The 15,165-nt window shown below is 46.1% G+C and overlaps 1 protein-coding gene across 4 annotated transcripts in view; it reads left to right on the top strand.

Moving 5' to 3' along the window:
• Positions 1–15,165, top strand: part of shank2b (SH3 and multiple ankyrin repeat domains 2b) — a 93,070-nt gene that overhangs the window by 74,339 nt on the left and 3,566 nt on the right. For 3 of the 4 annotated variants that reach the window (XM_077022201.1, XM_077022203.1, XM_077022200.1), the window contains 5 exons: positions 3,670–3,805; positions 4,249–4,329; positions 10,630–10,754; positions 11,016–11,127; positions 11,217–13,593. In XM_077022201.1, coding sequence (XP_076878316.1) covers positions 3,670–3,805; positions 4,249–4,329; positions 10,630–10,754; positions 11,016–11,127; positions 11,217–13,593 — 2,831 coding nt within the window. Of the gene's footprint in view, positions 1–3,669; positions 3,806–4,248; positions 4,330–6,331; positions 6,341–10,281; positions 10,342–10,629; positions 10,755–11,015; positions 11,128–11,216; positions 13,594–15,165 lie in introns of all 4 variants that reach the window. The other variant, XM_077022204.1, reaches the window with a different exon arrangement.

Raw genomic sequence — 15,165 nt, 5'->3', positions numbered from 1 at the left:
AGAATTGAGACAGGGAGAATCTTATTCAATAAGACATTAACTCATTGAAATGATAGTGTGATTGCTTGATTTAATAATTCAAGGGGTAGTAAAGGGGTATAAGAAGGAAGGTGGGAAGGTATATAAAGACTTCCTGCCCCAGGCCCCAGCAAGTCTGTTAACTGGCCTGGACGGGAGGATTATTCAGATTATTCAGAACCTTGAATGAGAGGAGGAGAATTTTTAAATGAATGCAATATTTAACCAGAAGCAAGTGGAGATTTCGTAAAATGGGTGTGATGTGCTGAGATAAGTGGGTTTGAGTTAAGACAGGCAGCAGCATTCTGAATCATTTGTAGTTTGTGAAGTAAGGATAGAGTTAAAACCAGGGCAAAGAGTTCAAGTAATTAAGGTAGCTAGAAAAAGACATGAATAAGAGACAGCAGGACAGAGGGATGGTCTAATATTTGCAAGTGGAAGAGAAGTTTTAATGTTCAGCATTAATGTTCCAGTGAGACCTGAATGAAGGATGACACCAAGATTACAAATCAGGTTTATAGATGAAACACTGTCAGTGGAAAGAGTTATGGAGCCAGTTTGGGTAAGTGTTGATTTAGAACCAAGGAGAATGAGCCTCATTATGATAATTGTTTCATCCAGCACTTGATTTCTGACTTTAGAGGTATGCAAGTTTATTTTTTTAATGGATTGATATGACTAAGCAGAATGATGTAGATAAGGAATAGCACTGGTCCAAATACAGAACCTTGAGGAACCCTCCTGAGAAAGATCAGAGGTAGACGAGGTAGGACCTAAGAGGGTGTCTGTGATGTAGGAGGTATGCTGGAGCAGAACCATCAACACCCAGCTCATGAAGCCTGGAGAGAAGGATAGAATGAGAAACCATGTCAAACTTTACTTTTTAAGCCCTGGAATTAAGCAGGCAGAGAGCAAAGAGAACAACAGTATGATCAGTTTAGAAGAGCTTCTTACCGACTTTCATTAGGGTCATTTCAGTACTTTGGTAAAGACTAAAACCTTAGAGTTGGGTAGCAACAACTTGCTCAAGAACTTTAGAGAAAATTGGAGATGGGACAATAGTGAAATGATTAGATTCTCAGCCAGGTTTCAAACGCATCATTAGGATGTGAGTTTGGACACGTGCTGAATGTTAATGATACTACTTTCATTCCTGAAGTGATAATGCACTTCTGTATTGATATTTTCATGGCTGTTCAGGTTAGTGAGCTCAGCTTGATCTGAAGTAATGATGTTTTCCAGAAGAATTGGTTTTGATGGGATTGACTGGTTCAGAATTATGAGATTACCCACATGAAGGGATCAAGATTGGGCCAGGATGAGGGGATGTTTATCAGCTTGATGGGTGCCATTTCAAAACCTGTCCTATCTGAGCATAGCTTGCCCTCTGTTGCGCATTAGTCCTGTCTGAGGATGGATTTTTCTTTGTTGTTTATTAGTCCTGTCTGAGGATGGATCACTCTGTATTATGCATTAGTTCTGTCTGAGGATGGATCATCCTCGTTGTGTTAGTTCTGTCTGAGGATGGATCACTCTCTATTTGTGTATTAGTTCTGTCTGAGGATGGATCACTATCTGTTGTGTATTAGTTCTGTCTGAGGATGGATCACTCTCTGTTGTGTATTAGTTCTGTCTGAGGATGGATCACTCTCTGGTGTGCATTAGTCTAAGCAGTAAAAGCCTTGAGTGTTACAATGACAAGCAAATAGTGATGTCTGGTTGATTGAGATGGCGATGCGATGTCTGTCCCTCAAATAAGCAACTGGTGCAATTGCTACAGTATCTTAGGTGTTAGCACAATGACATCTTCTCTTAGAACTGTCAGTCCCTTTGTAGCAGTGATTTACTGGGTAGAATGATTCACATCCCTCCAGAATGACAGCTGAATCCTGCACTCTGCTTCTGTGTATCTAGGCAGAATTGACATTTCCTGGAATTCAAAGCTGCTGCTACCTGGACTGCAGTTTGTGAATGTGTGCAGGAGGAGGAGCCATGCAGGGGGAGGGGCCGTGCAGGGGGAGGGGCTGTGCAGGGGGAAGTGCTGTGCAGGGTGAAGGGCTGTGCAGGGGGAGGGGCTGTGCAGGGTGAAGGGCTGTGCAGGGGGAGGGGCCGTGCAGGGTGAAGGGCTGTGCAGGGGGAGGGGCCGTGCAGGGGGAGGGGCTGTGCATGGGGAGGGGTCGTGTAGGGGGAGGGGAGAGGTCGTACAGGGGCAGGGCTCGTTTTATATCAGTACACAGGAAGAGCCATTATCAAATACAACTGAACTTGAACCATTTTCCTTTAAGGAAAGCATTGTGAGGATTTTTAAAGAGACCTTATTTCTTCATTCGGGTAGTTCTGATAGTTTCATGGATATTCTCTTACATACAAAAATGCTTTGTGTGGTTTGTTTTACTAATTAACACAATGGTTTCTCCCTTTTTAGCCTTCCCTCAGCCTTACACTCTCTCTCTCTCTCTCTCTCTCTCTCTCTCTCTCTCTCTCTCTCTCTCTCTCTCTCTCTCTCTCTCTCTCTCTCTCACATTCACACATGGCATTTATGAATCACACAAACACACAGGATAAAAAGAGAAGGAGTATCTGCTCTTCCCTCACCATGAAGCCAGCGTTCGTGCGCGGGGCTGTTTCCTAGGTTACCCTGCCTTATTCACATAACCTTTCGAGGAGATAAAAGCGTCCTGCGATCTTAAATCTCTGTTTTTCTCCATGCCTGCTCATCTCTTCCACAGCACTGTCCTAATTCCATGCTGCACTACTCCAGAAGCCCCTGACAGAGAAGATGTTTCTCATTGCTGTACATCTTGCACCACACTGCTGTCTGGAGGATTTGTATTTGAGTTGATTGCTGAATTAATTGTCCTGGTTTTTATTCTAGTTCTCATTAAATCCTGATTTGTCCATATTCTCCTGTAATTTCAAGATAAGGAAAGCATCTTAGTTTAATGCACTATTTTGACTGCTTTATCATACATGTCTGCATTACTGGTAGTGTATTACTCTGATGTAGTGGATTAAGGTGCATTTAATGGTAAATCCATATCTATCAATTCGTAACACCCACTCACATGGCAGGTGGACAGTAACCGTTTGTCAGGGAGATTTAATGCTCCCACTTAAAGCACCAGGATCAATGTGACCCTTGCAAGGCCAACGGGGGCTTCGTTAGTGATGCCTCGCTGTTGTGGTGGGGTCGTTTGGAAAGGGTGGGGCGGAAATAAGGGCAGTTCTCTCTGGGGACGGTGGTAGGGGCTGTTCTCTCTCCGAGTCTGTCAATAGAGCAGGCTGTAGAACACATGGGCAGAGCACATGCACACTGCAGAACCAGGAATGGATCGGACCAGGTCCTAGTCTGTGTCCAATGTAAGATTGGGGCGGAGAATAAACCAAGGGGGGGAGCTTTTGATTATTGCACACTGCTCACAGTGCTACTCTACACTGTTAGTACTCAAAATAAAGATACACGGAGAGACATTTCAACAGAGATGAGTAATATACACATTCGTGAATTCTGCGTTAGGACAAGACGGTAATCCTGACATGCTTTAGACCAGGCAGAGTGGAAATGTACTAACGTACAAACACCTGGAGTGGTTTGGGTGACATGGTGAATGTAGAGCGGGCTCAGAGCTGTGGTCTGCTCCTCGTTTTCAGGTGAACAAGGATAACGTGGTCAAGGTGGGCCACAAACAGGTGGTTAATATGATACGCCATGGGGGAAACCATCTCATCATCAAGGTGGTAACAGTCAGCAGGAATCTGGATCCTGATGACACGGCACGAAAGAAAGGTGAGAGCCCTCAACTGCACGTGGGCCATCTGATAGATTTGGATGTTTATAAAATGTTTATATCTGTAATCTCACATCTATGCTGACTCTTTAAAATACAGAGACATGAACATTTGACAGTATACATTTACATACACACCTAACATAGAAATGCTGGTGATATTAACAAAAATTAACCCCTATCTCATGTTAAGAGTCATCACTGTTCCATAATGCTTAAGTGAGCAGAGCTAAGTAGCGACTAACACAGTGCTTCCTGGTCTGTAAGGACAGCAGTCTTCCGTGTCTCTCTCATTCCTCAGAGGCACAGCATCTCTATGAATTCCAGATTCATGGGATGTTTTTTGTCTACGAAAAAATGACACGTGTCTTTCTGGAACAGAGAAGACTAGCACATGGCTAAGCATGTTGTGTGTTTTGCTGTGTTTTGGTTGTTGCTGTAGCTCCACCCCCACCAAGGAGGGCTCCTCCCACCGCACTCTCCACACGCTCCAAATCCATGACCTCAGAACTGGAGGACATAGGTAAGACACACGTGTAGCATACTACACGCACACGCCAATCACACAGGCTTGACTTTTTAAAGAGAAGGCATATAGCAACGTGTGTGTGAATATCAGAGGTGGGGACTCGAGTCACATGACTTGGACTCGAGTCAGACTCGAGTCATTAATATTAAGACTTTTGACTTGACTTGAAAAAATATTCAGAGACTTAGACTTGACTTGGACTTTTACACCAATAACTTGGGACTTGAATTGGACTTGAACCTGTTTACTTGCAAAGACTTGATTTTTTTTTACCCCAAATCTAAATTTTAAAACGCATATTAATATTTATAAAGTGCGCCCCATTAATTTCATTTCCGTCCTTCTGACGCAGACCAGTCCTCTGCTTTTCCACACTCTGTACGTGTGTGTGTGTGCATGAGCTGCAGCACAACCAATCAAATGGGGGGTTGGCGAACGTAAATTTTTACCGGGCGGGGTGTAAAATGGACACAAATTAAGTATTATATCGCGATCGATCGATCGCCAGTGGTTGGTGCCAGAGCGAACTAGTAACTCATTGAATCATAGATGTGGATCAGAGGTAAATAAACTAGATTTTTTTCCGGCGTGAGAAATCGGATGTGTGGCGTGAGAGCGTGTGAAGACGGTCAAATGCGTGTGTCTCACGCTCAATGCGTGAGAGTTGGCAACCCTGGGTTCTGTATCTGAACTCGGGGAAGAGAGCCTCTCTCTGTCACCATCATAATATCCAGTTCTATCTCAGCATGGATTGTGTATTTGAAGACATCTACGTCGAGAAAAAAATATATTGACAAAAGTGGAGCGAGTTTTCCGCTATGGGGACATCATTCATCGTGCACAAATGACATACAGACTTTTGGCCAGCAAATGCAATGCAGAATAGTTTACTGAAATGTCTAAAGTTGCAGATTCCTGTTAATTGTTCAGTTCTTATATTTGTTTGTCTTGTGTCACTCACACATGTTCTCCAAGAAACCAGATAAGAGAAGAGAGGGAAAATGCTGTTATGGTTCTTTGTATTGTACTGTGAAAATATCAGCACTTTTTATTTGAACATGGAGTTCTACTTATGACTTTTTCACATAATATTTATTTCTGGAAAATTGTAGTTTAAAGTATGAATATTTTTGCAGCTAAGTTTAACAAATTGAACTGTGCAATAAAGAGGTGTAATTTTAATTTTTTTTTATACTTCGTGTTTTCAGTTGCACATGTTTTATCAAGATTTGAGGAGAATACAGATTTTAAAAAGATAATGTCTATTATTTACATTTAAAATATACCTGCAACATTGGTAAAAAAAAAAAAAAGACTCGAAAGGACTTGAAATTCCAAGTTTCAGACTTGGGACTTGACTTGACTGTTGCCTGTCTTGACTCGAGACTTGACTTGACTTGAGTGTCTTTGCTTGAGACTTGACTCGGGACTTGAGGTATAAAGACTTGGACTTACTTGAGACTTGCAAAACACTGACTTGGTCCCACCTCTGGTGAATATACATGTATGTTTATATATACATATATGTATCTATGATGGCAGTGCGGTGTGGAGCACTGGCATGTATCGTATGTGTGCTAAGCCGCTGAGGAAGGTTTATAGGAGATTATGAAGTGGGAGGTCTGTGCCCTGAGTGAAACCTTCACCACTTGGTGAAATATATTCAACGTCTCTCCTGTGTATAATCACACTTATGCCATATTGGACCGTGGCCTGACTAACGAGCTTGGTCTCCATCAGTCACATCTGCTTTTCTATAGATCCCCGTCAGTCACTGTGCTAAGATATGGGAACGCTGCTCTAAAGTCAGTGAGACAGGACGATACCTCCCCAAATACCTCCCCAAAATACCTCCCCAAATACCTCACACAGGCCTGAAGCCTTCAGGGGTGGCGACTCTTACTGTGCTGAATGTTTAGTGCTGTTGAAACATTACAACAAACCAAGTCGGTCACGCTGACGTTGCTGTTTCTTTCCTTTCTTTCGGCCAAAAAAGTGGATAAAGGTATGAAGCACATTGAAGTCAGCTGGCATGCTTGTGCCTTTGTTCTATGTGTGTGGTCTTCCTCACAGAATGAGGCTGTTTGTGGTATTTGAGTCTGCGTTTGGTTGTGTATAACTGTGATGCAGCTGAACTGGTCTGTTTGTCCTGCTCGGTCCCATGACAGTGGCTGTGAGTGCTCCGGGTTGTAATGGTGCTGGCCAAGACCTCCCTGGAAAGTGAACACACAGCTCTGCATTTTGGACTTTATTCTCTCCTGGGCTGCGCTGGGCTGCAGATGCTTGTTTTGTGACTTCTGCGGTCCGCAATTCCAACGGTTGAAAGTAGGGGTGACGCCAGCTGTGTAGTTTTGCTGTGCTGATTCAGTATGTTTCAGTTAGTTGAACAGACCACATACCTATTTGCATTTGTTGATGAAATATCACAAGAAAAAAAACCACACACTGCTCGGTAGCATTTTGACACCCAGTGTTCTCGACTAAGTGCACTGAAAGTTTGAAATATAAGAGTTAGGCCGAGGATCCATCATCATGGACTCCAGCAGATACCAGAGGATTTTAGATCAAAGTCCGTCTCTTGTCTGCTTGTGTCCGGAAGGCTGAAACGCTGTGATTGGATCTTCTGACTGGACAGTGATCCAGAACCAGTCCACAAAAAGAAGGGTGACTGATCACAGGATGAAGCTTCGCAGAGGCCAGCCCCACACTCATTCCTGCCCTGGGTGTATGCTGTCCTGTGACACTCACACAGTGTCATTGGAATGGACGAATTGTCCTCATATTAGGATAACTCATATTTCACGTTGGAAGGCATAGCATGGTTTAAAACAGTTATCAGATGCTACAGGTTAAACAACGAGGGGAAATAAAAAATGGTCACCAATAAATCCAGTGGAGAGAGGTGTTTCACAGAGCCAGATTTATAGACTGTGTGTTGAGCCTGTACAGCCCTCTCAGTTAGCTTGTGCTGAGGAACAGTCCTCCAGGGCTTAGGAGGGTCAACATCATATCACTCGTGTCACTTAAGGAATGACCCTGTGGTGTTTTTCCTGTTGTCCTGTTGTTTTAAAATCTGTCCTGTGTGGTTCTCCTGGATTTGTGTGGAACAGGTCATTGCATGAAGGTGGTGTCTCGTCAATAGTGTGATGTAGGGTTGCAGCGGTAACCGGTTTCACGGTATACCACGGTATTAAAATGCACGGTTATCATACCGTGTGCGTTTGCTTATTACCGGTAAAAAGCAAGCCAGCGGAGAAACTGACCCGCGCATGCGCAACTCCGCTCCGGTTCAGCTACTCAGCACACAGCAGTGAGAATGGCAGAAAGTGCATCAGACTTAACACATTTTTTTACAAAAAAAAAAAGCTAAACTAAAATCAGTGGCGAAAATGACGTAATCGCGGTGGCTCCGCCCGTGCGCGAGGGTCTCGCGCGCTGTCGATTCGCGAGGTCGTACACCTCTCGAATTTTGTAACTTTGCGCGCTGCGCCTCAGCGCAATGAACAAAGTCACGTTTGCAGGATTCATACACGTTTAAAAGGTGGAATTAAAACACTTGTACGTCACTTTAAAGGTCCGTTTCAATATTTCCCAGCACCTTAAACTTAATTAAGTTAAATATTTATACATATACTCGAAATAATTCGCTTTTTCATCACATTATTTAATGGTTGTTTATTTCCAAAACGCCCAATCTTAACGTCTTCACGTTCTCTCATGTTTTGTCCTGGAATTAAAAGAGGCTCGTATTTGTTAACGTAAGACAAAAGAACTGTGCGGAGTCGCGTGCTACGGTCACTAGTGAAAGTATAAACCTAGCTTTTTATGGTCATTGCTTTCACTGGATGTGAAAGACGCTATTAATTTACATGCGTTCAAATTCTAACGTACCTGTTTTTGATATGTTAAAACCAGACTCGGTGTGAAAACCTTAAAATAGAAATCTCTATTGTGATGATGTCAGAAATAAATCCTCTCTTCCTGCAGTATCTGGTTATATTCCAACTTGGCAGTACAACGGACGTTTACAACAGTTGTTGATCAGACACTGACCCAGGCTGAGTTTATCAGATATTAAATAATTTAAACTTAAATAATTGTACTGAAATCCATGATTTAGGTTTCTCTAATTTTGCAGTATTTATATAAACATGTGTACAGCTTATTTTTTTAAAGGACACATTTTGTATACAATAGTTCCAGGTTTCTACAATAAATAGTTAATTGAACAAAAATAACTTGTAATTTCTTTAAGGGTCGGTGTATCTTTTAATAATATACAAACTAACTGTGATACCGTGATAACCGTGATACCGCGGTATTTTCTGAGACGGTTATCATACCGTGAAAATCTCATACCGTTGCAACCCTAGTGTGATGACTGTGTGATATGGCATTACATTTTATCCAGGCCAATCCAAGGAATACAGTTCGTCTGCTCTGAGTTCCCCTTTCCGTTATGTAAATTATGTGTGAATATTCATTAATGAATAAACCAAGCATTCTTTTATGTTAAAGCCACACTGAGGAAAAAGAAGGGTGAGTTTCACAGCCATATTTTTGAAACACATTCACACTCCGTCCTATTTATAAGGATGCTTCAATTTAGACACAGAACTATTTGGTATTCCTGATTTATTTCAAACTAGATTTAAATGTTTGATGTGAACATAGAAATTATGATTTTCATTAAATACAATTTGTATATAACATGCAAAGATAATTGCTTTTTGTTGTCAAATTTCTCTGTATCAAATGATCAAACTTATCAGTATAACAGGGGTAATCCACAGTTTGACATTAAAGTAAAAACATGTTGTTTTACTACGTAAACCTGAAATTTCACGTTTTGAACCACAAAAACCCAAGTTCAGTATTGAAAATGTATTATTCATAAGCCTGTCCTCTATTAAGAAGGGTTATGTAAGAACACGCAAACGCCAAGAATCTCCCCTACTAAACCGTTCTCAGCCAGAAATCTATTTCCCTTTGCATGTCACGGTGGTTCCCTCTCATGCCTCGTCAGATGTGAGCTGTTCTAGCCGTACAGACGGATGTTTTAAAGACGATTTCCTGGAGAGACTGATCATGTGCTGCGTTCCGTCGAGCCGTCATCCTGCTAGAACCGTCTATGGCTATGAATCATTCTGCAACAAGGTGTTGTCATGGAAATAATGGTGCATATGTCCAATATAGCAACATTCCACCTGCAAAAATGTAATGCCATATTTTCGGTGCAAAGCGGCGGATTCTCGCGAGCGTTAGAACGCGTGAGCGGGGAAGATCTGGGTCCTCTCATTGCAGGCTCTCGCCAGCCCATCGAGCTGGCCTTCCTCTTGCGAGCGTGCAGAAGCAGCCATCTTCCTCGCGCTTGCGGCTGGGGGAGACGCTCGTGTCTGTGGGGTGGAGTGCGGTCAGGACCACGGTGTCCAGCAGTGACGCCGTCTCGGGGAACTGACGGCAACGGTGTTGGCCTCGTGCGGCCGTGCGGACGTTTTCGAGATTCTCCTCCTGGATGTTATGTTTGCCTCGTCAGTTGCTGAATTTACAACAGATGTTTTATAGCTTAGCTTCAGGGGAATAAAGAGAACGAAATTCTGAATATATACAGGTTTACAGTGCTGAGAAGAAAGAAGAAGGTGTGTGTGTGTGTGTGTGTGTGTGTGTGTGTGTGTGTGTGTGTGTGTGTGTGTGTGTGTGTGTGTGTGTGTGTGTGTGTGTGTGTGTGTGTGTGTGTGTGTGTGTGTGTGTGTGCGAGCGCACATGTATGCGTGTATGAGCCTGTGTGCCTTCTTTTGTGCATCTATGTGTGTGTGTGTGTGTGTGTGTGTGTGTGTGTGTGTGTGTGTGTGTGTGTGTGTGCTTGTGTGGTCTGCCAGATGCAGTCTTAACAAATGTGATGGCGTGAAGTGAGTCTGAACTTTCCTTTCCTTCGCTCCTGTGTAGATGATCAGCTTTCAGATATTGCGGCTCTGAAGAAGAGGATTGTTTTTCAAGTCACCCTAAGTAATCCTTTCCCATGCATGGGAGCTGTATGAAACCCAGTGCTAACGCTAGCATGTAACGCAGTGGCCGCTGACAGAAAGCTGCTCCAGCAGGATTCCGATGTAATCAGGACAAGCTTGCACGGCTTTGAACTTGACCACTGTCAGTCTACATATTTCTGTCTTTGCTCCCTTGCTTGGTTTGGTTTTTCCATTCTGCAGTCATGTGAGAGGATAATGGCTTGTTATTGATAATCTACGTTCTGTAGCTTCCTGAGGCCTAAAGCTGAGGGTGGTGTTGTTTTTGCAGATAAGGTGGAGGAGGTGGTTCCTCCCCAGAAGCCCATGTGGGAGAGCTCAAACGTGGACGTGAGGGTCGCTGCTGTAAAGCCACGCCCTACCAGCAGGTGTTTCGCTGTGGCCCCAGAAATGAACGTGAGCTTGACCTTTAACCCAATGATATAATCCTCATCACTGGCAGGATGTTTTTGCCATTGTTCAGATGTTCGGATATGGTAAGAACAGTGTAGCCACAGTACAGAACTTCAGACTTCTCTGTCAGATCCTTTATGAAAGTCTTAAAAATATTCTACTCAGCTACTCATTTGTTAAACATTTCGTTATTTAACTAAATGCTTTCGTATTACCCCATGATGAACTCCACTGCCTACACGGTAAACCTGTATCTGTGTGCAGTCCCTCTGCAACAGCCAGGACGTGTCCGTGGACTCTCCCACAACAGCGGGAGGAGTGAAGGGGTCCTACCTGGGTGTGCCGAGGGGCACCATGCGCCGCCAGACATCCATAGGTGAGTCGTGCTAAGTTTGATATTGTTCCATGCTCTTGTGGAACACAAAAATTGGTTTTGGACTAAGTCCTGCTGTCGTCCAAATACAGGAGTAACAGAAGAAGAAAAGCAGTTCCTCACCCCACCCATGTTGAAATTCACAAGAAGCCTGTCAATGCCCGACACATCAGAGGACATTCCCCCACCTCCAGCAATCTCCCCTCCATCTCCACCCCACAACAACGCCCCTCCGCCTTCCGGACGCGGATACGGCACGATCCGATCTGGCTTCACTCCCCAAACTCCTCCTGCCAACAGCAGCACACCCCCAGACAGAGGAGACCCAAACTGGAAAGAGCAGGGCACGTACTACAGAGACAGTCCTGAGCAGTACGGCTCAGAGGGCTACAACCACAGCACAACCGCCCAGCAGAGCCTACACATGCGCCGGGCCCAAATCCCCGAAAACCCGTACTCTGACGTTGGCAAATCAGGCCACTGTGGCCTGTTTGTGCCGAACAAGCCGGCCCGGAGGAAGGGCATGCTGGTGAAACAGCCCAACGTGGAGGACAGCCCCGAGAAGACCTGCTCCATCCCCATCCCCACCATCATCATCAAAGAGCCTTCCACCAGTAGCAGCGGGAAAAGCAGTCAGGGCAGCAGCATGGAGATCGAGACGACCACACCGGACCACCCGGGCCAGCTCCGCCCGGAGGACGGCCTCAACTTGGCCAGCCCGTTCGTTAGCGGCATGGCCACCGGCCCTGTGCGGGACAGGGAGAAGAGGCTAGAGGTGCTCAGGAACTCCCCGTCGTTCAGGTCCACGGACGCCGGCGACGAGGACGTGGTGTCGATGCCCACCCCGCGCCTGAGACATTCCAAGTCCATCGACGAGGGCATGTTCAGCAGTGACGAGCGTCTGCGTCGTCTCATGGCTCCGCCTACTTCCCTGCTCAGCATCCCTCGGGGGGGCGGCAACGTGACCGACTTCAACAGCCCGGAGCCCACCATGGTGCGGGAGCTGCTCAGCACACGCACAGGACACTGTCCCGTCAGCCTGCCGGCTCACAAGACCTACAGCTCAGGGACCGGGAACTATGTCCACCCCGTCACCGGGAAACCCCTCGATCCCAACTCCCCGTTAGCATTAGCGTTAGCCGCCCGGGACCGGGCCATGAGGGAACAGTCCCAACCTCTGCCGCTCAAGAGCGACCCGTCCAAACTGGACCTCAACAAGCCGCTCTTCATCGACACGAAGCTGCGGCCCAGCGTGGAGGTGAGCTTCTCCAGCACTGCCACCATGGGCCGGCCGCGGGTGGGTCTGCGCAGGCAGATGACCGAGTCCAAGTACGAGACAGAGTCCAAGTACCAGCTGGACCTGGGCAAGTCTGAGAAGAGACCGGAGGAGAAGAAGAACATGCTGATCGACGCCATGGACGCCGCGCAGCAGAAGTCGACCGGGCTGCTCATGGTCCACACCACGGACGGGACCAAATCGGAGCAGAACAACCTGTCGGAGGGGGACAGGGATGAGGATGGCTGCTTGGACAGCACTCCCGGAGAACTTCGTGACCCCAACCAGCCAGCGCCAGCTAAACCTCCAACCCAGAAAACTCTGTCCGCTCCTCCGCAGGGAAAAACCATCATCACCGTCAACTCCGTGGATGAACCTGTCAAACTTCCGTTCGGCATACCTCCACCACCTCTGGCCTCGGTCGACATTGATGAGGAATTCGTGTTTGCCGAACCTTTGCCTCCCCCACTGGAGTTTGCCAACAGTTTTGACATACCCGAAGACCACACGGGGTCACTAGCTGAGCTGCTGAAGCAGAAAGCAAACGGCATGAGGGGCCCCACACTTACGCCATACTACCCACACTTAGCCACGAGCAACTCTGACATCAAGAGACCAACGGTCCTCACCAACTGCACGCCCCCCAGTTTCCCCACGGGTCCTTTGGAGCCTTACGAGCCCATTCTTGACTCAGGCATTGAAGTAGACAGCCGGAGCAGCGGAGACCCCCAGCTGGAGACCACTAGCACGGTCTCCACCGTGTCCAGCATCTCCACCTTATCGTCGGAAGGAGGGGAGAACATGGACACTTGCACCGTCTATGCAGATGGTCAGGCCTTCATGGTGGACAGGGCTCAGGTCCTGCCCAAGCCGAAGGTCAAGCACGCCGTCAACAAGAGCAATGCACTTTACAAAGACGCGCTGAGCGAGGAGAGCATGCCCTCGTTCAGACTACCCTCCTCGGCCCCGCCCCCAGGAACCGTCCCGCCAGAGCCTCCAAAAACCCCAACGCAAAGAACCTCAAAGCTCTGGGGCGAGCCTCTGGATCTGAAAAACCCACATGGACCAGAGGCCAAATCCCAAGGGATGGCCGACATGAGCTTGGCTCTGCAACACATCAACAAGGACAAAGCACCAAAGCCAGGGGAAGTGTTAGAGTCTCCTACAGGATCTAGAACTCACTTTGGAACAAGGTACGTCACCCCACCACCGGTGGTACCGTCCGCCCCGGTACACACACATCCGTTTAGCCGCCCAGATTAGTGTGTGTGTGCTCTGCCTGTGAAAGAAAGAGTTGCCTAGCAACCTAATAATGAGAACAGCCTTGGGAATGAGATGAGCAACGTCAGTGTGATGAACACAGACCAAACCAAAGTAGGGGCAGAGAGAGGGGTGTGGGTGTGTGTGTGTGTGTGTGTGTGTGTGTGTGTGTGTGTGTGTGTGTGTGTGTGTGTGTGTGTGTGTGTGTGTGTGTGTGTCTGTGTCTGTGTCTGTGTCTGTCTGCACATGATTTGGTTGATTTAAGATATGACCCATTTATTATTCATCATATTACACAAAATGCCCGGCCAGGAGGCTTTCCAAGGACCCTCTCACCCAGCAGAAGAAACGTCAGTTCACTAATCGTGAGCTCTGCAGGCCTGTTCTGATTCACATGCAGAGATCCATCATGCTGTTGCCTTTTGTGGCCGTGGCTTTAAAAAGCTGCACAGGTCCAGGTGTGTGGCGCTGGAGTTCGGGTTGTACTCCTATTTTGGGCTTTTCTCCTCAAAGCTGACACACTGACACTCCCACAGCGGACCTCTCTGAGACCAGAGCCTCGTTTGCTTTGGAAAGCTGTGCTTATTTACAGATGGCAGGATGAAGCCCAAACATGACCTGACTCCTCAGCCCCTCGTTTCTGGAGCAGGTCTGTTTCTGGTGTGGAGAGAGGCTGCTCGTAGCCTGAAGTCAGAAATGTTGTTTGGATAATGGCCAACTGTGAAGTGATCCAGCATGTGTTTAGAAGAGACTGTTGTTTTACTATAAGAACATTAAACGTTTAGATGTTTTGTTTGGTATGAAAGTCTTCTAACGCTAGGGTGTTCTTATTGTGATCAGTTTTCATGCTTTTGTACTGTTTGCTGTGTGAAAATTTACTTTGCAGTTTTAAATTGCAAGTAGAACCTTGTGATGCCCTTGGCTGGTGTATGAGAAACATGGTGAACACAGGTCCTCCCATCACTGCACTATATTTAGTTGAGCATTAAAAGAGAGAACAGTATATTAGCACAGCATTGCCCTCTGAACATTTCACACACACACACACACTCTGGGTATATGTCTCTGTGTGTGTGTGTGCATATGCATATATATATATACATATATTCTGAGTCAGTGTGAGTAAGGGGCTCCAGTAGAACACATAACCTAATGGACTGGTAAATGCTGCTGAGTGTTAACAAGTTCCTGCAGATTAACTGTGAGAAGCTTTATGTTTCACACTGATTAACTTTCTTACATGGTCTCTGCCAAGGCTGAGAAACTTTTTGTGGTGTGTAAAATGTGACCCAGAGTGTTCTCTCCCATCTCTCGCGGAGTTTCTGTGGATCCCTGTCTTTTCACTCCCTTCCTCTTTTTTCCCTTCTCTCTCACTGTCTCTCTCACTTGAGCTCTCACTCTATCATTTCTCACTCTTTCTTATTCGCACTCACTCTCTAACTCTGACTCTGTCACTCACTCTCACACTCACTGTCTCTCTCTTGCATGCACTCTCACTCTCTCAC

This window comes from Brachyhypopomus gauderio, chromosome 11, assembly GCF_052324685.1.
Source record: "Brachyhypopomus gauderio isolate BG-103 chromosome 11, BGAUD_0.2, whole genome shotgun sequence".
Lineage (NCBI taxonomy): Eukaryota > Metazoa > Chordata > Actinopteri > Gymnotiformes > Hypopomidae > Brachyhypopomus > Brachyhypopomus gauderio.
The sequence above is the reverse complement of the archived record's forward strand: the minus strand, read 5'-3'. Positions and strand labels throughout refer to the sequence as shown.